The 25,891-nt window shown below is 39.5% G+C and overlaps 1 protein-coding gene across 1 annotated transcript in view; it reads right to left on the bottom strand.

Annotated features, from left to right (window-relative positions):
• Positions 1-25,297, bottom strand: part of DTWD2 (DTW domain containing 2) — a 107,232-nt gene extending 81,935 nt beyond the window's left edge. The window contains exon 1 of the mRNA XM_060761940.2: positions 24,995-25,297. Coding sequence (XP_060617923.2) covers positions 24,995-25,176 — 182 coding nt within the window. The 5' untranslated portion in view covers positions 25,177-25,297. The remainder of the gene's footprint in view (positions 1-24,994) is intronic.
• Between the last annotated feature and the right edge of the window lie 594 nt (positions 25,298-25,891).

The raw sequence follows: 25,891 nt of genomic DNA, 5'->3' as shown, positions 1-25,891 counted from the left end.
TATACTGAAATATTCAAGGATGCAGTTTTGAAACAGTTACTAAAATTATATTTCAAAATGTCATGTATTGTTGAACAGCTTTTATGAGGAAACATCTATTTCCTACATGTCAGTTACTATTTTTGCATACAGTAGATCAAATGCCAAGTGCAACAATAAAGAAATAATCAAGTCTAGGATACTGTTTATAGACTCTTTATTTCATGTCTGCAGGGCAACCAGAATTTTCATGTGTCCCAAAAGAAATTCTGAAGTTAGTTGGCTCTGAATGCATAGTAGTATAATACAGATTACGAAAAAACGCATTTAGAAGTCGAAAGAAAAGCATATTCAAATAAATAAAATACTACCTACCATATATAACGTTTTGTGTTTCTTTTTAGTTTCTGGACTGTTACATTCACGGCTTATAACACTTTACAATGTAAAATGTGTACATTGCAGAATATACACATCATACATTGCCTACAATGTCTTTCCAATAAGTTAAATAGAGAAGCAGTAAGCATTCCTGAAACATATATATATGTATAAGCAGGTAAGCTTTTTTTTCCCAAACCAGCCTTTTTTATATATAAAAATATTCAGTACTGAAAGGCACCACTGCCCTCTGCAGTACATTTGAAAACAAGCATGATCCATTTTTGTCCATGCTTAACATTTTTGTAAAGGATAACAGACTAAGAAAAAAAATATCCACAGCACAATGGTTAAACTCAAACTATCTCATTCAAGCATATAAATCAAGCAACTCCAAATATCTGACTTTATTTTATCTCTTCACTATGGTAGAAGGCAAGAAGAGAAAAAGTTTGAAAGAAAAACAAATGGTGAAAAATCTAAGATCTTTATAAATTCAAAGTGACATATTTTTTTGGACCACTGCAACAAACTAGTTTGGGAAGTTCCTCAAATGTCATGTATGATGTTTGTTTCTAATTTGGAGATAACAATAAACATCTCCGGCTGATTTTGCTCAATTCACATCTACACACGAGATACTTAAAAGCAGCAGCATAGCACTGTGGCAAACCAGCCAAGAGAGGTATTAGAGGTGTAATAGAGAAGGATGACACAGTAAAAATCTGTTGTTTACTGTTTGATGTCTAAGAACTGCTCAGTTCAGAATCCCTGTATTGATTTTTTCCCCCCAGCAAAGCAATGTATATTACAGTGTGGTATTACTATTTTTCTTAAGGATGAGCCATGTGCTTCTTAATGGGATTCCTGTCTTCTTCTTAACTGGAGCTTGAAAATATAGTTGTGATCTGTAACACATTACTACTTCTTGGAATTGGGGAAGGGCATTGCAATGAAGATGTAACCATTGATTTTCAGAAGTAACACAAGCAAGAAAAATATTTTTTTGTATAGTGAGTAGTATTTAGTACTTTTAGCTATAACTAGAACATTTTGAGAAGAATGTGCATTATGCCTTTCTCTGCTCAGTACTAAAGGACGATTTGGGGTGGGGGTGGGGGAAAAGAAATGTAATAAAACACTAAATAGGAAACAGGACAGAAACATTACTTGAAATTTGCTTTATGTGTGAAAAAGGTAACTCTCTTAGCTTTGTTCATAACAAGTAGCAGGTATTATTTAAAGAGTTCACAGACTATCTATTTACACTTTGTCCCGGGCTCCATATTGTGAATTACAATCTGTGGACATACTTGTTAGCTATGAATAAAATTACAGGCCTACATAGTTGTAAAATGTATCACTGTAAAACATTTAATTTCCTAAAGCAAGGAATCAGCTAGTACAGTTTCCTCTAATACCAAAGAAATCTGTGTAAAATCTGTTATGGCTGTTAAGGTAAAATAAGGCTAAATGTTAGTCTAAAGAACTTACAATGCCAAAGGGATCAGGATAGAAAGATACAACTAGATCTTGCACTGGAAGACCAAGAGAGACCCACAAACACTTCTAGGGGAGGGATATTTGGTGGAGGTGTGGATAAGTGAAACTGCAGGTATCAAATTTGTGGATAAGGGTTTTTTTCCTCAAGTCTACATTTTTTTCTATTCCAATCTAATAATCCACTGCAGAGAAAGAGCTGAATTAACTCAAAGTTAAGATCTTGGCAGAAAGCAAAGTGTGATAAATAGAGTTACCAGGTCAAGAAAGAATAGAGCTCCTATTGTGACGGCACGTGTGGCGCCACCTATATGTAGAATTGTTAGTAACTAGATTTAAACTGTTGCATCATGCCTGTCTACTTTGTATATGTATAGTTGAATTTCATTGGTTATTTACATCTGTCAATCTATGTTGTTGTACACCAATTGACTTGCTTCCCCAGCTCTTTTGTTTAGGCTCCCCCCCCCCCCTTCCAAGGGAGAAAAAAAGGTATCTCTCTCTCGCCTTTTCTACCTCACAAAAAAGGCTCATTAGATGGATGTGTGTAAAGCTTGGCCCAAAGCCCCTGGTCAAGTCATTTCTTACCACCAATTCTTAGGTTTTTTACCCCTGAAACTTATACTTTATGTTCAGACCAACCTGAATGACATTGAGAAGTCTCAGGCGCCTTCATACCATTTCCTTTGGCACCAGAGGAAGGCTTTGTCTTTCAAATATAGGCCATTGGGACTTGGGGTTGTGAGTGTTTTGGCCTCATAGCCATTGAGAGAGAGGGAACTTGGAAGGCTTCTCAGCTAAAAACCCCTTGGGCACAAAGACAACCAAAGACTGTTATGTATTTCTTCTTTACCCCTATTTCACCTGGAAAGATAACTCTTTGAACAATAAAGCCTATTTTGAATTACCTATGGCGTTTTGTTGATCCTCGGGAGTTCCAGTTTCCCTAAAGGAAGGCAAGAAGCAATCCCCTGGGAAATAGTTGCCACATTCTTTTTCTTTTTTTACTAAGAACTATAGATTCCCAGGCAGCGACAGCACACCTATAGCTTTAATTGTTAGTAGATTGTGGATCAGGAAAAGTAAAGTTCACACGCGGGACCTCCCTCTACACCAGTGGTTCCCAACCTTTCCTTTTGACCAGGGACCACTCTCCAACATTACTACCAAAAGTGTTATGAATCAGTTTTTGGTCAACTTTAGATTTGGTTTGGTTATTTGGGGTGCCGATTCAGAAAAATTGCATTGGATAGATCACATCAGCTCTAGTTTCTGATATAGAACATATGCCAGCCAGTAGTCGCCATCTGTTCACACAGAAAACCATATGTGATGATGTGGTGGTAGCAATCTTTCGTGAGTAGTCAGCCTCTCCCCTCCCAACATCCCTGTTGCCTCAGCATTGTAAGAGGGTTTTGCTAGACCAGTCGCTCTTGTTGCTGCATGGTTTTGAGGCAACGGTGTAGTAATGGTGAGGCTGTGGACCATATTTTTGTTTTTGCAGACCACTAGTGGTCCATGGACGACAGGTTGGGATCCACTGCTCTACACCATACAACCCCACTTTTCAGCATCTAAATCTATTTTTGTAAATGGATGCACGGCAATGAAAGAGACATTATTACAGTGTAGGACAACTCACTTATCTGCAGATTTGATAGCCAAGATTCACCTACCCACACACCCAAAAAAACCACCACCATCCCACTCTGAAGTGCTTGTGCACCTCGTTAAGTAAATCCTCCAATGCAATTCTATGGTATGACTTCAGACCAAATATGGTCAAAATATAGCGTTCAGTATTATGTATGGTGTTAGGTATCCAGGGGCAGACTATGGAATATATCCCCCAAAGATATGGTGGTCATACTCTATATCCAGTTCTGGGAGAGAGTTAACATTTCTCCTTCACCTCCCTCCACTGACCTCTAAATAGCCATGCAAATGACTGGAACTGCTGAAACAAAGGGGTTGGAGGTGAAAGAGAAGATGCACTCATAAGTCAATCAGACAGAACTTGACAGTATCTCTTCCTGATCCATGATCTGCTGACAATTAAAGCTACAGAAACCCTATCCTGTATTCTACCTAGTGACTCTAGGAGGGAGGGAGATCTACATAGCAGATCTTTACATTCACACTGGGTAACCATATTACAACCTACCTTCCTCTATATCATCAGCAATTCACTGTAAAAAGAACGGGAAATTGAAACATGAAAGTTAAATTAAAGGTTATTGCAGAGCAAAGGGGTTTTGACAGCAGGGATAGAGATGTAAAAGAGCACAAATCCTAGAATATCATAAAGAAAGAAATGAATAAAAAACAAACACAAATCCCAAGAGATTTTCAAAGACCACAATAAAAACCTATCCGAAGAGGAAATTAAAATACCTAATTAAAGAAAAAGAAAGGCAACTGTAAAAAAAATCAAAACTTTTTTGCTTCTACTTTTTATGGTGTCTCCAAGCTGGGTGAAACCCCCCTGCCAAGGGGTCTGCTTACACACAGAGATTTCAATTCGATGGGTAATCACACACATGCAGAGAGTCTCAGAAGCTGGTCTCTGCTGCAGACAGAAGTAAAATGAAAGAGAAAATACTTTTCTCTACTTCACTGATCAAATTTTCTGCTGGGGGAAAGCCGCAGCCAACCCAATTGTTCTTTTCCTTTTTTTTTTTTTGGTCTCTGGGCCCTTCTATAATGACTATATAATGAAGTTTGAAGTCAACTCAAAGTAGCCGCAGAACACTGGCAATATGCACCGCAACTTGAAGCTAAGGGTATACAACACAATTTTAGAAGTCTCAGGAAAGTCCTTGTGCAGCCAAAAGATGCACTGCAGCAGATGTCAGTGTATCCCAGATCTAGGATGAAATCAGATCCGCAACACCAAGAGCCCATTATAGATACCCAACCCCTGTTGAAATTAGGGGTGTGTGAAACGGCACAGAATTCATTCTGTTTTCAGCTGCCCCTCTCCCCCGCCTCATGGTGTTTTCAGGAAGATTCCTGAAACAGAACTCAGGATTCCAAATTACGAATCTGAACAGCTCCCGGAATCATCTCGAAAAAAGAATGGGGGACACCCAAAATTCAAAATGAAAACAGAATGAAAATGGAATCAGTTTGCACAGCCCTGACTGAAATGCAGTAAAGAAACTTTAATGGGGGCTGCCAAAGCATACTCCAAGGGTATGGCTGGGCAGCAGGGAGCTAATTTACCCCCTAGGTGGGTAAACTGATTACCTCTGCTGCTAAAGAGCCACTCTCCCCTTTCCCCCACTCTATCTGTCTGAGCTGCACTTTTGCACAACTCTCCTGGAAATGGAAACAAAAATCCTTCAAAGCAATTTGAGGCTAGGTTCCATGATAAATGTAATCCTTTTCCTGGTTTTAGGCATGGCAATCTGGATTATATGGTCTGTGTAGAAGCACCTGCACACACAAAATTTTGGAAGGGCATCTCATTTCATAACAATTTCTTCACTGAATCCTTCAGCCCACTGACTGGTAGCAAATCAGGTAGCAACATAACCTGCCAGTTGGTTAAGATGCTGCCTAACAATAGGGGGAAGCAACATAGAACATGGAGAATGGGATTCAGAGTGCCTTAACAGAAGAAGGGAAAGAGGAGAAAACAAAGGGCAAGTACTAGCAAGTAGCACTGATCCCTGCCTGCCCCAGCCATTGCCCAAAACTGTAAGGCAGAGATGAAAAAAATACTGTGGGCCTAGGAGACAATTTTCAGCCTCTGAAAATGTCAAGAGGTTGCATGAACTGCCCACAATAGTTGAAAACAAAAACAAAACCTAGAACTAACCAAAAGTTTGGTGTCAAGTCTGGGGCAGGGTAGACTTATTTTGTATGTGAAATAGTGCAGTGCCCATTCAATCTTTTTAAATGGAGAACTGATTTTCCTCAAAACTTCTCCCACTTTGAGGTTGTAAGAAATAGCTTCTGGAGAACATCAAAAGGGTCAAAAGCCTGAATGTGGCTCCAGGATGCACTTTCTTCATAGTAAAGAGTTTGATTTAATTACACACAACCCAAACCTGGGGAAAAAAAAAACACTAAGTTTGACATCGCTCCAATTAAAATAAACCTTTCAAGCCTGTTGCTTTACTATAGAAGAGTTCAAATCGTCAGTTCATAGCATTTCTGGGTTGCTGTGAGTTTTCTGGGCTGGGTGGCCATGTTCCAGAAGCATTCTCTCCTGACATTTTGGCCACATCTATGGAAGGCATCCTCAAAGGTTGTGCTGGTGCTTGGACATTTTACTAATGACTTGTTGCAATCACCCCATTCTGTAACTTAAACCCAGTGATTTGGGCTTTAATCAAATCTGTTCCATCACCTATGTGACAGCCCTTCAAAATAATTATATTGCCCCTCCCCCCTCTTCAGGCTAAACAGGCACACACACATCACCTTCATATTGCCTCTGCTCTTAAGTGATTGAAATGGGACTCCAAATTTACAAGGAATTATATCCTTTCAGCAGAAAGAGCACATCTGGCTTTAAACGTGTAGTCTCTTTTATCATCCTATAAAGACCTGAGCTAAGGAAGTGTGTAATTAACCTGCTGTTCTATTAAGAAAGCTAACAAGTCAGTTCCCTTTTCAGAAAATGCTTGATATGAGTCCAAGTTCAGAGGCAAATCTTGAAAAACAGTACCCAGGTCTATATCCACGGTATCAAAAGCCTTGCTTCCCAAATAATATGTAAAATAATTACATATATTTACAAGGTGTGCTGCATGTGTGTCCTGAAATTCTGTCTGGGTGCAGCAAAGTGCTCAAGGCAGGTCAATAACCAAGATAAGATGGAAGTTCTATTGGTTAGTAGGAAGTCTAACCCAGGGATGGTGTCACAACATTTTTTGGAATGGCCTTGCACTCCCTGAAAAGGTTCAGTTTGGGGGTGCTCTTGAATCCAGAATGCTTCCTGAAAGATCCTGTAGCTCGGGTGGTTTTAATCACCTCCCAATTGGACTATTGAAATGATTTTTGCATGGATCTGCCCCTCTAAAGTGTTTGGAAACCACAAATTGCAGCACCTAGAGTACTGTTCAGTGTGTGTATTAGGAAGCATATAATATTGACCTTATATACACTGCAGTGGCTTCCCACTTGCTTCAAACTCAATTGAAGGCACTAATTTCTATTTATAAGGACCTAAATGACGGGATCAGGATTTCCTCCCATTTGCAATTGCTCAAAATTTAAGACTCTCAGCTCTGGCCCTGTTGCATGCTCCACCCCACTGCAAGAATATTTATTATTTATTTACCCTATTTATACCCTGACCTTCTTTACACCAAGGGGGACTCAAGGCAGCTTACATATGGCAATTATTCAATGCCTTAATCACATGCAACAATAAGATAAAATCCATTGAATTAAAATTAATACATATTGAAAATTTAAAAATTACATTCAATATTAAAATCACGCCATCCAAAAATTGTAGTCTGAGGCCATTCCGTAGCAATTGCACATATTCCAATTATATTATATTATTTCACTGCTTCTCTGAAGGCCTGATCCTAGAGCCAGATTTTCACTCTCCTTCTGAAAGCTGAAGGCTAGGAGAGAGGGGACTGATCTAATGTCGCTAGGGAAGGAGTTCCACAGCCAAGGGGCCACCACTGAGAAGGCCCTGACTCTCATCCCCACCAGTCACGCTTGCAAAGAAGGTGGAATCGAGAGCAGGGCCTCCCCAGAAGATCTTAATCTCAGAGGTGGTTCATAAGGGGAGATACGTTCAGACAGGTAAACTAGGCTGGTTAGTGGGTGCACATGATAGGGCTCTGAAGCAGACCAATAATACATAATATCTCCTCAGGTTGCCTCCATCCTTTTTGGTTGTTTGGTGGGAGGTAAGATGATGTTGTTTCACACGGCTCCTTGTCCTTGAAATTGGTCTTGTTTAACTCTCACATTTTAATCTTCCTTTAAAGAGTGGTTTATAAATATATTTTTGTCTATTGTACACTGTTTTGGAGATCCTTTTAGTCTAAGAGATAATTTATACATACTTTAAATAATTTTTTAAAAATAGATTTCTGGTTCTTTGAAAAAGGAACTATCTAATTAATAACTTAGCCAAAGACTAGGAATTTATTGCAGAACATTTTTAGGGTACACTGCTATTTGTTAGAAGGATTTTGTGGCATTGTTTTTGTGGGTTTTTAAACATTTCTTCATGCTCAGAATAATGCATCAAGACATCTTTAAATAGATTTACTTTACAAACATGTCAAAATGAAAAGAAGCAGTAAAAGACTGAGTAGACCACTTGCCCAATGAAGCTTTAAAGGGCACCTATTTCTATTTATTTTCTTTATTGATCTGAATTCTTGAAAACCACAAAGAGCTGTCTGTATCACTCTAAGCACTCAGAATAATTATTTCAAAATAAAATAAGATTATATCAAAAGTACAAGCACAAAGTACATTTTGACACAGTTTTCTATTGTGCTTATTTATTTCTACAGACTCTCACGGGAGATTACTACAATAATTCCTTAATTTCCAAAGCAACAAGAAAGAATACATTTCCTGTATCACCCGCCCTGCATCTACAGCATTTGCCCAGTTTCCTCTTCCATCTGCACCTTAAAAACAAGCAAGCTTCTGAGATGTACTCTGAAACCTTCTTATGTACATTCTTGTGTCACGTGGAAAAGCTGGCTTATCTGGAAGTGGTGAACAACCCTTTTGTATGCCACTTTAAATGAATCTGGAGTACTTTGTAAACATCCAACGGTCTCTGAGGTATACTTCAATGTCATGCAAAAGTGACCAAAGCAGGAGTGAATAAAGTCTTATGGGATGGATTTTCCATTTCTTCAGGGCATACTGCTTATCTCAGGATAATATGATAATATATTGTGGCAAGTCATAGCTGGACCAAGTGTTGAAGAAAAACCTTATGGTGTTAATTATTATGTACAGCTGGTAATGTAGGTCAAACAGCAAGCTTGGTCCACACCCAATGGGGTATATCTGTATGGGGTTTTTTAGAATACAGTGTGGGTGCTGGAGAGCTTTTGGAGTGCTTTTTCACTGAGATCTATGCTCAAAGGCTTTGCTATGGGGAGCAGCAAGGAGAAGCTACTCTGAAGGAAGCTACTCAAGATTTATGTTTGCTTTCTCATTTGATTTAAGATGAAGATGCCTTATTTTGTGTTACTTACAAGGACTATGTAAGTTTCTTGCACTGTTTTATTTTTGTATGCAACATTGCAAGTTTATGTTTCATCTCTGCTGAGTACAGTGTAAAGATTTTTCTGTTCATTTTTCCACTTGTCTGTGAATCTATTGCATTTGGACTTTGGGCGCTGGGTAAAATCCGCTGCTGAGCAACAAAACCCCATAATTTCTCATGGCAGTATCATCTCCATTTCTGAACATTAGTATCTGGCAAGAGGTGAAGCTGATGTAAAGCTCTTATCTTTCCCTGAGAGCTGATCAGCATGGGTGAAATAAGGTGAGGATCCATATATATATATATATATATATATATATATATATTAGCTGATGGTCTCCGTAATTTCCAATTATTTACATATATACATAAGTGCAATCTTATCTTTCTGTGGTTGCCTTTTAACGCACTTTCATGATAAGTACCGCAACACCATTTTAAATTTCTCATTTGACTGAAGTCAGATTTGGAGTAATCTCAGTCACGATGCAATCACTTCACTCAGTTCTCACTATCATCTCCTATCAATTCTTTGTAAATGAAATATCTCTACTTCAGATCAGAAATAATGCTACTCTAATGTTCCTCACAAAATTAGTATACTGCTCCCCTTTTTCTTTGCTCCTCTTATATTAGCAGATTTGAGAACATTGGTAAGAATTTTCAAGACCAAACAACTAATAGAGAAAAGCTTCTAAAACCATTCCAAAAAGCAAAAGGGAATTTTGTAATATAGCAAGCCTGGCATATCAATAAGATTCAGTTTCGAGGTCCTGTGCAGATGTGAAAAATGCAGATTATATAACACCTCATGTTATTAAACTTTGGCATTATAAATGTTCTAGCAGCCATTGTTCTAGCAGGGGGGCTGTTAGGATTCAGAACGATGAGTTCCATTTTCATTTCAGTAAGATTTTGTCCATTGGCACCAATGGGGAAAGTTGTAAGGCTTGTCTTTCCATCATTTTTATGGTTATCTGGATGAAACTTGCAACACTTGTAGGACACATACACAACTGGAAGTCTGCCAGGTTTCAAAGCATTTTGTTAACCCACTGATTTTTAGGACATTTTTAAAGTTTTTACAAATAACATTTTAAAAAAACAAGTATCTCCTGGAATTTCTCCACAGTGACAGAACAGGAGTAGTGCATAATTCCTTCCAAGTTTCAGAAAGATCCAGTCATCCACCGATGTTTAGAATTTTTTTTCCAATTTAAGCCCCTTGGGTGAGTCATACTCTGGGAGGCTTGAAATATCCCCCCCCCCCTCCTGCCGGCTATCAGGATGAAACTTGCCATATTTGTAGGCCACATTTATGACTATAACCCTAACAAGTTACATAACATTTCACTAATCCACTGATTTTAGGGAATTTTATAAAGTTTTCACCAATAACATTTTTAAAAAACCACAAGAGGGAAGAAAAATTGAAAGAACCAGACCCGTGATTGGCTGAGAAATGTGATGCAGCTGAGAAACGTAGATGCTAAGAAACGTAGATGTGCTCGCCGCTTAGCCCCATTGACCCCACCACAAAGAAATTGCTGCTTGTGCTTGCAAAACAAACAAACTGTCAGGATACTAATGATGAAAAATAAATTGGAATCAACTAATCTTTCCAAAATTTTGTATTTTGTTCTGGTAAGGCTTTGGAACGAATCCTTCCCAACTTGTATTCTGTGGCTCAGATGCAAAAATGCCGACATTATCCAAATTCCGAATCAATCTCCAGGATTCTGCACAACCCTAATACATAGTAAGACAATCCACAGTATGTGAAAAGCCTCTTGAATATTTCCCTCATCAATATTTTGAGGTCTTTATCTCACTTCTGTCAAGCAACACTTCATTACTATAGTTAGCTGAATGTCCTATATTCCTATCTTGCAGTTAGAATCTTTGCAAAAACTTTAGGGATTTGAAAGAACCAATTAAGATTTTGAAGATATGAAGCAAGGATACACCGTTCTTGAGTTAAGGAAAAGCAAAAGTGACTTGCCATTACTGAGCCTAATATATCAAGATAATGGACATATATGCCAATTAATTACACTTTTTCGAGATGTGAAAGCAAACAAATTCACTCAAATTATACAAAAAGGGATTAGTGTCAAATGTAATCTTTGTAATATTACAAACTAAACTGCTGAAAGAGACTTTCACCAGCAGCAATATTATATGGCATAAGAAATCCAGGCACATTCTGACATGTTCATAAATATATTTCCATACCATAATCCAAAAGTTCAAAACACAAATCTTAATTACTAAAATCAAGTAACAGAATATTACTTGTATTTGTTCACCTTCATAATTTAATGAAGGAAGGAGTAAACATCCCTCATTTCTAAGCAGTTCTTTGGTATATAATCAGTAGTGTTCTTTTTCTCCTGCAAGGATCTATGGTAGGCGGTGAAAGGCAAAAAAGATAATTTTGCTTTTTCTAAAATAGGTCATCTTGTAAGTGAATATTTTCTATTACTAATACAGCTTATGATGTTCCTTTCCAGTTTTATTCTAAGCTGAAATGGCCTTCTTCTCTCAATCATACACAATAAGACTGCGGTCCTCAAGGCATGCAGTTAATGTAATTACAGAAGACAGCGCTGATCAAAAAGGTAGTGACATTAATTAACCAGATTAGTCACTCCTATAGTCAGAGGCTTCTGTTGTTCTCACCAGTCAAAGGATGTAGCCATCCAATGATGTTGAATTTGGGGAGGAGGGGGGTGGAGGTCTTAATGTCGTTGGAACAAAATGTAACTGCCAAAATGAATGGGCATAAGATGAATGCTCTGAAAAGAGCACAACCTATGTTGTAATAACCCACCCCACTAAAACCTCCTCTCAATCCATATTGAGAACCAAGTATGCAGTGTCCCTAGACTCATTTAATGAGACTACTATATATATATATATGTTCAGATGTTAGCAAAAAGTCACAAGTAATAATATAGTTACTCAGTTCTAGTAATCAGGCAGATGTTCATATGTTGGCAACATCCCTACTTACAAAATGTAAGCCAAATAAATCAGGTGGAATGTGAAATCAATATCTCCAATTAAAGTTTGTCTATAAATCCAGCTCCCCAAATAATTTCCCAGCCTTATACTCACACATGAAACAAATACATTATGTGTACACTGACTTACGAGTAAGTCTTAGGGAACAGGGTCTCCTAGCGGCAGAGCAGGTTAAACAGCTGAGCTGTTGAACTTGCTGACCGAAAGGTCAGTGGTTCAAATCCGGGGAGCAGGGTGGGCTCCCAGTGTTAGCCCCAGCTTCTGCCAAACTAGCAGTTTGAAAACATACAAATGTAAGTAGATCAATAGGTACAGCATTGGTGGGAAGGTAACAGCGCTCCATGCTGTCATGCTGGCTACATGACCTTGGAGGTGTCTACTGACAATGCCAGCTCTTTGGCTTAGAAATGGAGATGAATACCAAGCCCCAGAGTCAGACACAACTAGACTTAATGTCAAGGGGAAATGTTTGCCTTACCTTGGGAACACAACAGAGCTTACTTCTGACTAACCAGGCATAGCCAAGATTTAAACATGCCATAAGGCAGCTTCAGTTCTTAGTGACTTACATGATCAGGGGAGGAAATTATCTTTCTCACCAATGGTGTATCCAGTTGCCCTTCTTTACTCTCACTCATATAATTAGTTGCTATTTGCAGCAAGGAAAACTAAAGGTCTGCACTTAGAAATGCATTGAAGAAAAAAGTGCCCCTCCCACCACCACCACTCCAGCACCTAATCCCTGGGACCAGATGTTATGAGATGATGGCGCATCTAGATATAAAGAGGGGTGCAAAAGACTCATATATATACTGGCTTTTATGAATTATGCAAACTTTACAGATACACCAGTCATCATGCTGCATTATTTAACATCATATTTAGCACATTTGTACTCAAGCAAGAACTTGGAAAACTAATATTGAAAACGCACACGTATTAAACTTAGGAAAACAGGAAATACTTTCTTCCCTCCCACCCTAAACCACCAATAATTTCTGCATGTTAGTCTTGTTAATGTGATAATTGTATACCAGTTTACACAATAACCTACCCTGAAATCCCTGTTACGTGTCAGTGAGATATGCATAAAAGATGTAGCTTAAATCAACCTTCTTAATCATTTTGGTTCATAAAACATGTATCTTAAAATATAATCAAGCCTGCTAATTCCTGCAATTGTCAAACACGCTTCTTCTTCACTAAGTGGCAACATTCATGTGTGTCAATGTTCTATTGTACTTCTCCAAGAGTCCTTAAGCAAATGAACAACTTGACAATAGTACTACAAATCGGAAAGGATTTTCCTGGAGATGGTCCATTAAAATGCGAAGAGGAAACTCATTGTAGTTCTTCACAATGAAAATAAAAGATAAACAGCAATTTATTCACAAAATCAAAAAGGAATTATTTAGCGTTTATAATGTGTGTTGCTCCTTCAGCATAGTCTCATCTTCAAGAGGGTTGGAAGTCATCCAAATATGTAACTGCCTGTTTGCTTTCTACAGCTCTTATTCTACTATATTAGCAAAGGTTGGGGGTAGAAAGAGAGCCAAGAAGCAATAGAAGAAACTACAGTAAGTAGGCAGTCATGGAAGAACAGGACCCTTTAGTTTTCTTCTTTCAGGTCAGGTCCTGAAGCTGCCACCACTTAGGCTTTCGTCTCATTGTGCCCAAGCCCCATGAAATCTGCCTGCTTACCTATCATTTATCAAATGCAAAGCTAGTACTGGTAACAGCCTCTTTCCCTTATTCCATTCAAAGCTGAGCTAAACTATCACATTAATGAATTAGAGAATCCAGGAAAAGTGAACACGGCTGTCAGGGACATTTTGTTGTAAGAAATAACACCCTTTTATTTCACCTATCCTTTCCTATGGAGAACTTATATCTACTGCAGGTTCTATCCTGGGCCCATTCCTGTTCAACATCTTTATTAATTACTTAGATGAAGGGTTAGAAAGCATGATCATCAAGTTTGCAGATGACACCAAATTGGGAGGAATAGCTAATACTCCAGAAAACAGGAGCAGAATTCAAAATGATCTTAACAGATTAGAGATATGGACCAAAACCAACAAAATGAAGTTCAACAAGGACAAATGCAAGATACTCCACTTTGGCAGAAAAAATGAAATGCAAAAACACAGAATGGGGGATGTCTGCCCCAACAGCAGTACGTGTGAAAAAGTTCATGACGTCCTCATAGACAACAAGTTAAACATGAGCCAACAATGTCATGCGGTGGCAAAAAAAAAAAAGCCAATGGGATTTTGGCCTGCATAAATAGTATAGTGTCTAGATCCAGGGAAGTCCTGCAACTCCTCTATTTTCCTTGGTCAGACCATACCTGGAATTCTGTGTCCAATTCTGGGCACCACAATTTAAGGGAGATGTTACAAGCTGGCATGTGTCCAGAGGAGGGCGGGTAAAATGATCAAGGGTCTGGAGAACAAGCCCTATGAGGAGTGGCTTAAAGACCTGGGCATGCTTAGTCTAAAGGAGAGAAGTCTGAGAGGAGACATGATGAGGGCCATGTATAAATATGTGAGGGGAAGTCATAGGGAGGAGGGAGCAAGCTTGTTTTCTACTGCCCTGAAGACTAGAACACGGAACAATGGCTTCAAACTACAGGAAAGGAGATTCCACCTCTGTGGAAGACTGTGAGAGCTGTTTAGCAGTGGAACTCTCTGCCTCAAAGTGTGATAGAGGCTCCTTCTTTGGAGTCTTTTAAGCAGAGGCTAGATGGCCCTCTGTCAGGGGTGCTTTGAATGCGATTTTCCTACTTCTTGGCAGAATGGGGTTGGACTGGGTGGCCCACGAGTTCTCTTCCAGCTCTATGATTCTATGATTATATGCATGTAAGGCTGTTGCATTTGTCAGTAAACATATGACCACACAAAGCCGTTTTATATGAAATCAGACTATAAATCCATGTATCTTAGTACAGCCATTGTCCACCAGTGATAATCCACACTTCCAATCTGGAGTTTTGCCATCTCTAAATAGAGAGGCCAAGGATTGAGCCTTCTGAATGAAAAGTATTAAAAGTATTATCTTTGTCACTGAGCTATGGAAACCCTCCTCCACAAATTTCGAAAAGGCAAGAGGCACTGTAGCACCAGAATGAGAAGTGTGTTAAAACATTTAGAAAGGCAAAAGGGCCAAGCATGAGATATACAGAGGAGGGAGAGAAGAACAATAATTCTGTTATCACCAGCATCCCATTTACTTTGTCTCATAGAATTGTTTAGCTACAGGGAAACCAACCTCGCTTTGGGATGTTACAAAGGTGGCACTAGTCACTAAAGTTGCATTTGTCCTCCAGTTCTAATGTGTTCCCAGACTCCCTGAAAATTGTTGATAATGCAACTAGCCATTGTCTGGATTTGCTTTTGCCCTTGTAGTACAAGGATAATAAGAATCACGCAGCCATCCAAGTAGTTGTTTCACTGCAACTCACGGTATTCCTCAACATTGGCTTTAGATGGCAAAACCTTGCTAAAGATGCCATCCTGTAGCATAGAGGGCCACATGATCTTTAAAATCATAGCAGAATGCAGTGGATCAAAATTCTCATGAATGTATTTCAGATAAACACATGAAATTTGTTTTCTAATCACTTTTTTCCTGCTCTTTTTGTTTTATATAAACTATGGGATTGGTGGGCAAGCAACCAGATTAAATCAAACTGGATTAAAGAGCTGTTTAGCCTGCAGAAAAGAAAGTTGAGAACAGACATGATCACAATGTTTTAATATTTGAAAGGATGTCATAAGGAAGGAGCAGACTCATTCCCTGCTGCCCTGGACACAAGGACTCAAGAGCAATGGGTTCAAATAACAGGAAAGGAGAGTCCACTTGAATGACAGTAAGAGCTGTTCAGCAATGAAACTCCAGCCTCAAAGTGTGGTGGAAGCTCCTTCCTTGGAGGATTTTAAACTAACCAACCATCTCTCAGGGGTATTCTGGATGTGCTTTTCCTGCATGGCGGGGGGTTGGACTGGATGACCCATGTGGTCTCTTCCAACTCTATTATTCTATGAAATCATCTGGTTTCCTTTGGATGATTCAACAGTATCTTGAGACCTGTCAATTTCTTGCAGCCAGTCTTTGTTGGCCTCACTTTTCCAAATGTGTGTCCCTGAAAGCAAGTTAATTACTGCCTGAGATGATTTATGTACTAAACTTATCTATCAGTCCAAAAATACCTCATGACTATTTGCGCAGACCAGATGGAGGATTCAAGAACATGCAAAGCGGAGACTTGCAAATAAATGCTTTGTGCTAAACAACTATGAAGTGAGTGAACTGTGAAGTTTAATAAACCAGAGACATTTTGATATGCAGTATTATTCCTCCATGACCTGTGAACTTTCCATTCTAATCATGGCAGTGCTTCCTCTGTACCTGGGAGATGTATTGTAGCCTTGACATTTTCATCATGTCAGTCATGCCCATCGTCATCAAGACAGAGTTATTAAATTTAACTTTTGAGATTTGTCAGTCAAAGGGGAGGGGGGGGGGAGAGGGAGAGAGAAGTCTTTGAAATAGCTCATTCATAATTCACGACGAAAAGCTGCCTTGGCTTAGAGAGAATTAATACACCGGCTAATGTGTTAGATGGTGGGAATAAGCTTTGCATGTTATGAGGAATGTTTTAGTCCCCCCTAATTAAGTCCCTAATGGATATGTTTACAACTCATCACTGCTTTTTAGAAGCAAAGGTTTCAGAAGAAGATGGGTTTATTTTGTCAATCTTGTGCGGGACAAGGTAAAATTATGCAAAATACTTCTTTCAGTTCTTTCTTTAATACTCCATCATTTTACTGTGAGACGCAGTGAAAGATAATACTTGGTATTTCTTTTGAGACACATTTAATTAATCAACAGCTAGATCTATGTCATTCCACAGCTCTGTGAAAGCACTTGTCATTTTAAGGAGACATTCTGGTGACAATTTTGAGTAACATTAATTAAAAGTCTTTTTTTAAAAAAAAAAGGTTTTAGACATCATGTTTGCAGTACTCCCCCATGGTTATCCACTGATATCTCAGAATCATAGAATCATAGTTGGAAGAGATCTTGTGGCCATCCAGTCCAACCACCTGAAAAGAAGCAGGAAAATCGCATTCAAAGCATCTTCTTTTGGAAGTAACCAGACATGTGTCTTTGGGACTGGTGACAATGTTACCATTAATTGTTGTCAATTTTCAAACTCTACTTTTCATGGGTTGCTTCAGTTAACTATTGTCCCTATCTTTTATTTTATCTCTTTTTTTAAAAGTCAGGTCAAGGAAAGGAGAAGATAAATAACTGTCAAGCCATCTGCCATCTTTAGTTTCTTTCCAAATGTCTCTAGGGATCTGCTCGTTCGGCCCATTACTTTACAGCGCATTTGTACACCCATTGGGTCATGGGAGGGAGGATCCTGTCGCTTGAGAATACCACTCAAATTTAATTCAAAACACACTACAGGTGAAACCATTGCAAAGAGGTTAGGCAGCCAACAAAGACATTTCTTCTGAAAGGTACTCAAGAATCAGGCCATCTTGAGGGTGCTAGGATTGGTACAGACTAAACATTCTTCATCTGGATTTCTGAAATCCAAAATTCACCAAAATATTGTTGTTGTTGCTGCTGTTGTTTGTATTTATATTCTACTTTTTTTCTCCCAAAGAGACTCAAAATGACCAGCACTAAAAATCATACAATATGTACAATAAAACCCAAAGCATACAAATATTAAAATAGAATTAAACACAGAGTTAAAACCTATAAAACCTTTTAAAATTCCTGTTAAACTATATAAAACACAGCTACACAACTGGCTTTCTGATGGCTCAATGTACACACAAACCTTATTTACTAAACAAAACCATTAAAAACAATCTGCAAAAATTACCTTCTACTATGTGTATAAGCTGCAGATGAAACATAAATAAATGTCATACTTAGTCTTGGGTATCATCTCAAAAGTATCTCATTATCTTTGTACAGTAGATGTAAATAGGTATTCCAAATCCTGAGATCCTGTATACTTCTGATACCAAGTATTGCAGATAAGGGATATTTGAGTTCCCCCGTAGGGGGAGAAGTGCGGGGTATAAATAAAGGATATTTAACCTACATTCAGTGCTCAGCTGAGGTATGAAGCAAGACTGGAATGGGTCAAAATAATCTGCCTCTTCCAGGCATTCATAGAGTCTTCCTTTTTAAGCACGTTGCACAAGAAGGGAGTATTTGCAAGTCAAAATAACAAGGAAATCGTGTACTTCCTTTAACAGTCTGACTGCAGCATCTGGACTTTCTAAACTTCCCAAAAACTTTCCAAAGGTAGCCCTACTGATAAGGTTGTTTGTCACAGCAGTCCAAGAAGGATGTGACTAAGGCATATGTCAACATAACCAGATCAGACATCCCTGAAAATGGGGACAGCCAGTGTAATAGCTGTCTTAGCTGTTATCACTGTCACATGGTAGGCATGATAACAGTCTCTCGCCAGTGTTGATCACATTTTCTTTGAGATTTCAATCACTTGTGCTCAAGCTGTTTTCCAGCTTGCTTTATCTCAGAATAAAAAGGAGGATTGAGTGGATCATCTTAACCTGTTCCCAACCACTGCAGAAGGGAAGAACAGTGACTTCAAATCCAAATCTTATCTGGAAATGGTAAGGCCACAATAATGAGATTTAATCACTACACATACATCCCGTTCCAGAACTTTCCCTCCCACTTTATCAACAAAGGTTTGATTCAATGATTACCTGCAGAATGTATTGGGCTAGTGTTGTATTGAAACAACTTCATGGCTGTCATGGTGACCATTAAGCTTTGAGATATGCCCCAGACACAAGCATAAATCTTGAAATCCTGCAGTAGTAAAAGCATGAGGAAGTCTCTAAAAACACAATGAAAGTCACTTCTGCCAGCTAAGGAAAAGCAGCAGCTGGACAGAGGAGCAGGAAGCACATCAACTCTGTCCTGTTCTGTCACTCTATCTGCATAGTATGCCAGATTCTGGACCCAGTCTAAGAACGGCTCCAGCAAATGAATTCCTATTGATCACAAATTACTGTCTTATCCAAATCATCAACTTTTTAGATACAGCATTAAACAGAGGCATCACACAAACCTTCCTTCCAGTCTCAGTAAAACACAACAGGAAGTTTTGGCTGATGAGCAGACTAACGAGTCATTTATCACCTGTATCAACGGATAAGAATTGGCTGACAGAGCAATTCAGATTCTGTTGGTTGGGATACAGTCTAAAATAGGCATGAGCAAACTTCGGCCCTCCAGGTGTTTTGGACTTCAACTCCCACAATTCCAAACAGCTGGTATGTTGGCTGAGATTTCTGGGAGTTGAAGTCCATAACATCTGGAGAGAATATTTCCCCCATGCCTGGTCTAAAAGATGGGGTACAATAGTTAAGATATATTTCTCTTCTACTGCTGTATCTGGCCCTTCAAGGTTAGCCTTCTTACTGTGTGGCCTAATTCCCATTATGTTACTTCTCCATCATTTTCTAGTCACATATTTTATAAACATGCTACAATAATCAACCATAGCATAAAACCAAAATAAGTGTACAAACATATCACTTACTACCAGAACAGTACTATTAAGAAAGTACAAAATAGAAATCTGGAGCCACAAAGAATGGCAACAAAGTGCACAGTAAATACTTAAAGTAATGATGCCAAAATGTTCTCAGGTGTAACTAGCCATCAGGAAAATCTAATAGAACGAACACTTTTAATTGCACAAAGAAGCAGCTTGATGGATGGCCAATAAAACTTCTATTGCAATTGAGTTATAGATGTTAATATGAGTCCAAATGAGATGTAAATACAGCACATGAATCTTGGGATTTGAATCTTGAGGGTTATACTTTGGTGAGACACTAGAGAGCTCTAACTGAGAATTATAAATGCTCTTCCCTGAACTGCCAATTCTAGGATTCCATAGAAAGGAATCGTGACTATTAAGGTGGAATAACAGTGCTACAATTATGTAGTGTGAATGGAGCCAATATGGGTACAAGACAAAATGAAAGGGATCAGTGGAAACCAGGAAAGAGTTTTCAGCATAGTCATTTTCAGATATATACAAACCTTTAAAAAAATGTCAAAAATATTCAAGAACACCAGAATGAGATGGAGTTTGTTCAATGAGCATATAATGCTGAATACTGGAGGGAGGACAGTCTAAAATGGGCATAGCTAGCTCAGATACAGATCAGGACCATTTTTGCAGGTTCCACTTGTAGATTTTCTAAATTAAATACAGAATGGGTTGCTGTGAGTTTTCCGAGCTGTAGGGCCATGTTCCAGAAGCATTGTCTCCTGACATTTCACCCACATCTATGGCAGGCATCCTCAGAAGTTGTTAAGTCTGTTGGAAACTAGGCAAGTGATGTTTATATATCTGTGGAATGTCCAGGGTGGGAGAAGGAACTCTTGTCTGTTTGAGGCAAGTGTGAATGTTGCAATTGGCCTCTGATGATGCCAGCCACAGATGCAGGCAAAATGTCAGGAGACAATGCTTCTGCAACATAGTCATACATCCTGGAAAACTCACAGCAACCTAGTGATTCCGGCCATGAAAGTTTTCGACAATATATACAGAATGCTTTACTGAAGTGGGTGGAGTTGAATGGAACTCAATTTCCCCTTTACTCCATCTAATAGTAATTTCTTTCCTAGCTGAGATGGCAATGACAGGAGAAATGACAAAAGGCCATCTGCATACCACAAAGGCAGCATTTCATATGATTCACATGGACATTTTAGTCACAAATACCAATTCTAATTAGATTTCAATAGGGAAGTATCTTTCCCTATTCCTTAAATGTGTCGTATTTATAACCGTTCTATTGTGCTAAGTAGTACTGAATTATGACAATACAAACTTAATGATTAAAACTATGCTAAAGAAAAAGGAACTTGCACAATGTGGTTGAAGTATTGTATATACTAGTTGTTCACTAGATGGCACTGTAGTATCAGTCAATCATGCATGGCCAGAAACTATCACAAAAGGTACACATTTTATGGTTAGAATAAATACATTAATCCTTTGCACTTAAATTTAACTTAAAAGCCATCATTTCCACACACCAAAGCAAACAGACTATACAGACGGCCAATTTTACTCTGGAAAGCATTCTTTGCTATTCCTGGGTTTTTGAAGAACATGTCCAATACAAATTCCTTACGCTGACAATTCAATTAAGTCTTGTCATGATGATTGGAAACTTATCTTCACAATTGCTTAAATTAATCTGCATGGTTATTGAATTTCCAAGCCATAGAGGAATGTTCATCGTCGTCATTCAAAAATATGCCCACTAAAGTACAAGTATTAACTAAAGTACAAGTATTAAATATGCCCACTAAAGTACTGCAAGTAACTATGCTTTCACAGTTTTGATGAAGAAAAAGGTGCAAAGCTCTTAGGCTTCAGGCATTATGTCTCTACATGCAGCTATGTCATATACATAGCACTCACACATTGAAAGCAATGATCATTTACAGGGTACAATGTCTTTGCACATTGCCATCGTATACATAGGATTTGTACATTTATTCACCCTGAATTGAAATGCTTTCTTTGGGGAAAAAAGCATAACCTGTGGGCCCTTCCACGCAGCCCTATATCCCAGAATATCAAGGCAGAAAATCCCACATTATCTGAGTGTGGACTCAGATAACCCAGTTCAAAGCAGATATCGTGGGATTTTTGCCTTGATATTCTGGGATATAAGGCTGTGTGGAAGGGTCCTGTGTGTCAGCTGCAGTCTGTAGGTGTGTCACAAGAACATAAAAAAACCCTCTGATTCTATGTATGTGTGTGTGTGTGTGTGTGTGTGTGTGTGTGTATATATATATATATATATAAGAAAGATTTTCATATGTTGTGTCCCCATACATTTCGTTATTAAAATTTGTGTATATGTCCATGTCTCTTATAAGGGGTCGTGTTCTGCCCCCGTGCTAGCTATTTATTTGGAAGGTGCCTGTGATGCAGGGAACAGATCGAATGCTACACATTTGAAGTAAAAACAATTTATTAAGTAACAGATCCAAAATTTCCTCTCCTCAAGTGACTTACTGCCAGTCCTTGTGAGGGGAATTAAAATCCTTGAAACATAACCACAGTTCTGACTGGATGTCACTTTCCTATGGTTTCAATTGGATCTCAATTACACTGTATTATTATTATTAATATTATATTGTATGACAATATTATCAATATTATATGTACATATAATCAAAGATGAAGTACTTTGGCCACATCATGAGAAGAAAGGAAAGCTTAGAGAAGACAATTATGCTGGGGAAAATGGGAGGAAAAAGAAAGAGGGGCCGACCAAGGGCAAGATAGATGGATGGCATCCTTGAAGTGACTGGATTGACCTTGAAGGAACTGGGGGTGATGACGGCTGACAGGGAGCTCTAGCGTGGGCTGGTCCATGAGGTCACGAAAAGTCGGAAACGAATAAACAACAACATGTACATACAATATATCATATTATGAGCATAGCATATTATTATTATTATTATTATATATTACTACATTGCAGTATACCACTTTACTGCAATATTATTAGTAATATTACATGTAATATATAATATGTAATTATTATATTATTAAGGAGCCCCTGGTGGCACAGTGGGTTAAACCACTGTGCTGCTGAACTCGATGACCAAAAGGTCGGCGGTTTGAATACAGTGAGCAGAGTGAGCTCCCGCTGTCAGTCCCAGCTTCTACCAACCTAGCAGTTTGAAAACATGCCAATGTGAGTACATCAATCAGTACTGCTCCAGCGGGAAGGTAACTCCATGCAGTCATGCCAGCCACATGACCTTGGAAGTCTCTACAGACAACACGAGCTCTTTGGCTTAGAAATGGAGATGAGCAGAGTATATGAACGAGAGACCAGATTGCCAATATCCACTGGATAATGTGTGTGTGTGTGTGTGTGTGTGTGTATATATATATATATAAAGATTTTCATATGTTGTGTCCCCATACATTTCATTATTAAAATTTGTGTATATGTCCATGTCTCTTATAAGGGGTCGTGTTTTGTGTATATGTCCATGTCTCTTATAAGGGGTCGTGTTCTGCCCCCGTGCTAGCTATTTATTTGGAAGGTGCCTGTGATGCAGGGAACAGATGCAGGGAGTTTCAGAAAAACATCTATTTCTGCTTCATTGACTATTCTAAAGCCTTTGACTGTGTGGATCATAATAAATTGTGGCAAGTTCTTAGTGTGATGGGCACACCAAGCCACCTTGTCTCTCTCCTGAGGAATCTGTACAAGGACCAAGTAGCAACAGTAAGAACTGACCACGGAACAACAGACTGGTTCAAGATTGGGAAAGGCGTACGGCAAGGCTGCATACTCTCACCCAACCTTTTTAACTTGTATGCAGAACACATCATGCGATGTGCGGGGCTTGATGAATGCAAAGCTGGGGTGAAAATTGCTGGAAGAAACATTAACAACCTCAGATATGCAGATGACACCACTCTGATGGCCGAAAGCGAGGAGGAGCTGAGGAGCCTTCTAATCAAGGTGAAAGAAGAAAGCGCAAAAGCCGGGTTGCAGCTAAACATAAAAAAAACCAAGATTATGGCAACAAGAATGATTGACAACTGGAAAATAGAGGGAGAAAATGTGGAGGCCGTGACAGACTTTGTATTTCTAGGCGCAAAGATTACTGCAGATGCAGACTGTGGCCAGGAAATCAGAAGACGCTTACTTCTTGGGAGGAGAGCAATGTCCAATCTCGATAAAATAGTAAAGAGTAGAGATATCACACTGGCAATGAAGATCCGCATAGTCAAAGCCATGGTATTCCCTGTAGTCACCTACGGATGTGAGAGCTGGACCTTAGGGAAGGCTGAGCGAAGGAAGATAGATGCTTTTGAACTGTGGTGCTGGAGGAAAGTTCTGAGAGTGCCTTGGACTGAGAGAAGATCCAACCAGTCCATCCTCCAGGAAATAAAGCCCGACTGCTCATTGGAGGGAAGGATACTAGAAACAAAGTTGAAGTACTTTGGCCACATCATGAGGAGACAGGAAAGCCTAGAGAAGACAATTATGCTGGGGAAAGTAGAAGGTAAAAGGAAGAGGGGCCGACCAAGGGCAAGATGGATGGATGGCATCCTTGAAGTGACTGGACTGACCTTGAAGGAGCTGGGGGTGGTGACGGCCGACAGGGAGCTCTGGCGTGAGCTGGTCCATGAGGTCACGAAGAGTCGGAGACAACTGAACGAATGAACAACAACAAGAGTATATGAATCAGAAGGGATTACATGTGTAGATATGGCTCCCAGCTCTTAATTATATAATGCTGCAAAATCCAAAATATAGGACATTTTAGGATAAGGGATGTTCCACCTATAATAACAAAAGGGAGAAAAATCAATGAAAGCAAAACAATCCCTTCCAGCCAAAGCACCACTCTGGAAAGAGAGGAAGGGCACATCTCCATTGTAAAATGAATGCAGTTTGAAACCACTTTAACTGTTGTGTCACAATACTAGGTGGAATCATGAGATTGGAGTGTAGTGGGGCACCAGCACTATTTAGCAAAGAAGCCGAAACACCTTGCAAAACCACAGTTCCTATAATTTCATAGCACTGAGCCATGACAGTTAGCGGTATCTATCAAACTTCATTCATTCCACAGCTCAAGATGCACTTCTCCTTTTTTGACAGCAGGTGGCTGGTTTGCTTGCAAGGGTTTTCTCTTCTTTCTTATGGCAGGAAAAAGAGTTGCAATGCCGCTGTTGGCCAGCAGAGGCAGCGCGACACCTGGCCTAGGGAGGGAACATCACGTGACCTGCAGGCACAGCCGGCCTGGCTTCCCACTCACCCGCAGCGGCTGCACTCCGGTCTCCGCTCGCTGAGCTCCACGGGTAGCTCCCAGAGGCCCTCGCAGCCTTCGCTGTCCTCCGTGGGAGAGCTGACACTAGCGGGAGCTGTGTGGCCCTCCGCTTCTTCTTCTTCTTCTTCTCTAGGGCCCGCCGCGCCCGTTGCCAACATTTCTTTTTCCATGGCTTCCGTCCTATACGACGGCTATTGGAAAGAGGGACAGTAGGACCCTGCGGAGAACCCGTCGGGATGGGCACCATGCGGGGCAGCCACCCCGCCCTCTTCCAGGGTCATGTGATGGAAAGGGCCTCCGCCCGCCCCCTTCTAGGATTATCAGCCAATCAGAAAGCGAGGTGAAGGGCAAGCGGAGGGTTTTGCGTCTGCGCACAAGATGGCATGAGTCCCAAACTGATCTCTTTTGGACTTCAACTCCCAAAAGCCTCAGCTTCCCGGCCAATGTTCAGGGATTCTGGGAATTGATTGTTATACTTCCAGTATATTCACTATTTAAGAAAAGTGTTTTTCAAAAGAGTAGGGAATTATTTTTTATAGTTTTGAATTTGCATTGTTTACAATGTTATTAATGGGTTGCTATAAGTTTTTCTGCCTGTATGGGCATGTTCGAGAAGCATTCTCTCCTGACGTTTCTCCTGCATCTATGGCAGGCATCCTCATGTGAGCCATGTTCCAGAAGCATTCTCTCCTGACGTTTCTCCTGCATCTATGGCAGGCATCCTCAGAGGTTGTGAGACCTCACAACCTCTAAGGATGCCTGCCATAGATGCAGGAGAAATGTCAGGAGAGAATGCTTCTGGAGCATGGCCATAAAGCCCGAAAAACTTACAGCAACCCAGAGATTCCGACCACAAAAGCCTTCAACAATGTTATTAATATTATT

Source organism: Anolis sagrei, chromosome 2 (assembly GCF_037176765.1).
Source record: "Anolis sagrei isolate rAnoSag1 chromosome 2, rAnoSag1.mat, whole genome shotgun sequence".
Lineage (NCBI taxonomy): Eukaryota > Metazoa > Chordata > Lepidosauria > Squamata > Dactyloidae > Anolis > Anolis sagrei.
This window is presented reverse-complemented; position numbering and strand designations above follow the sequence as displayed.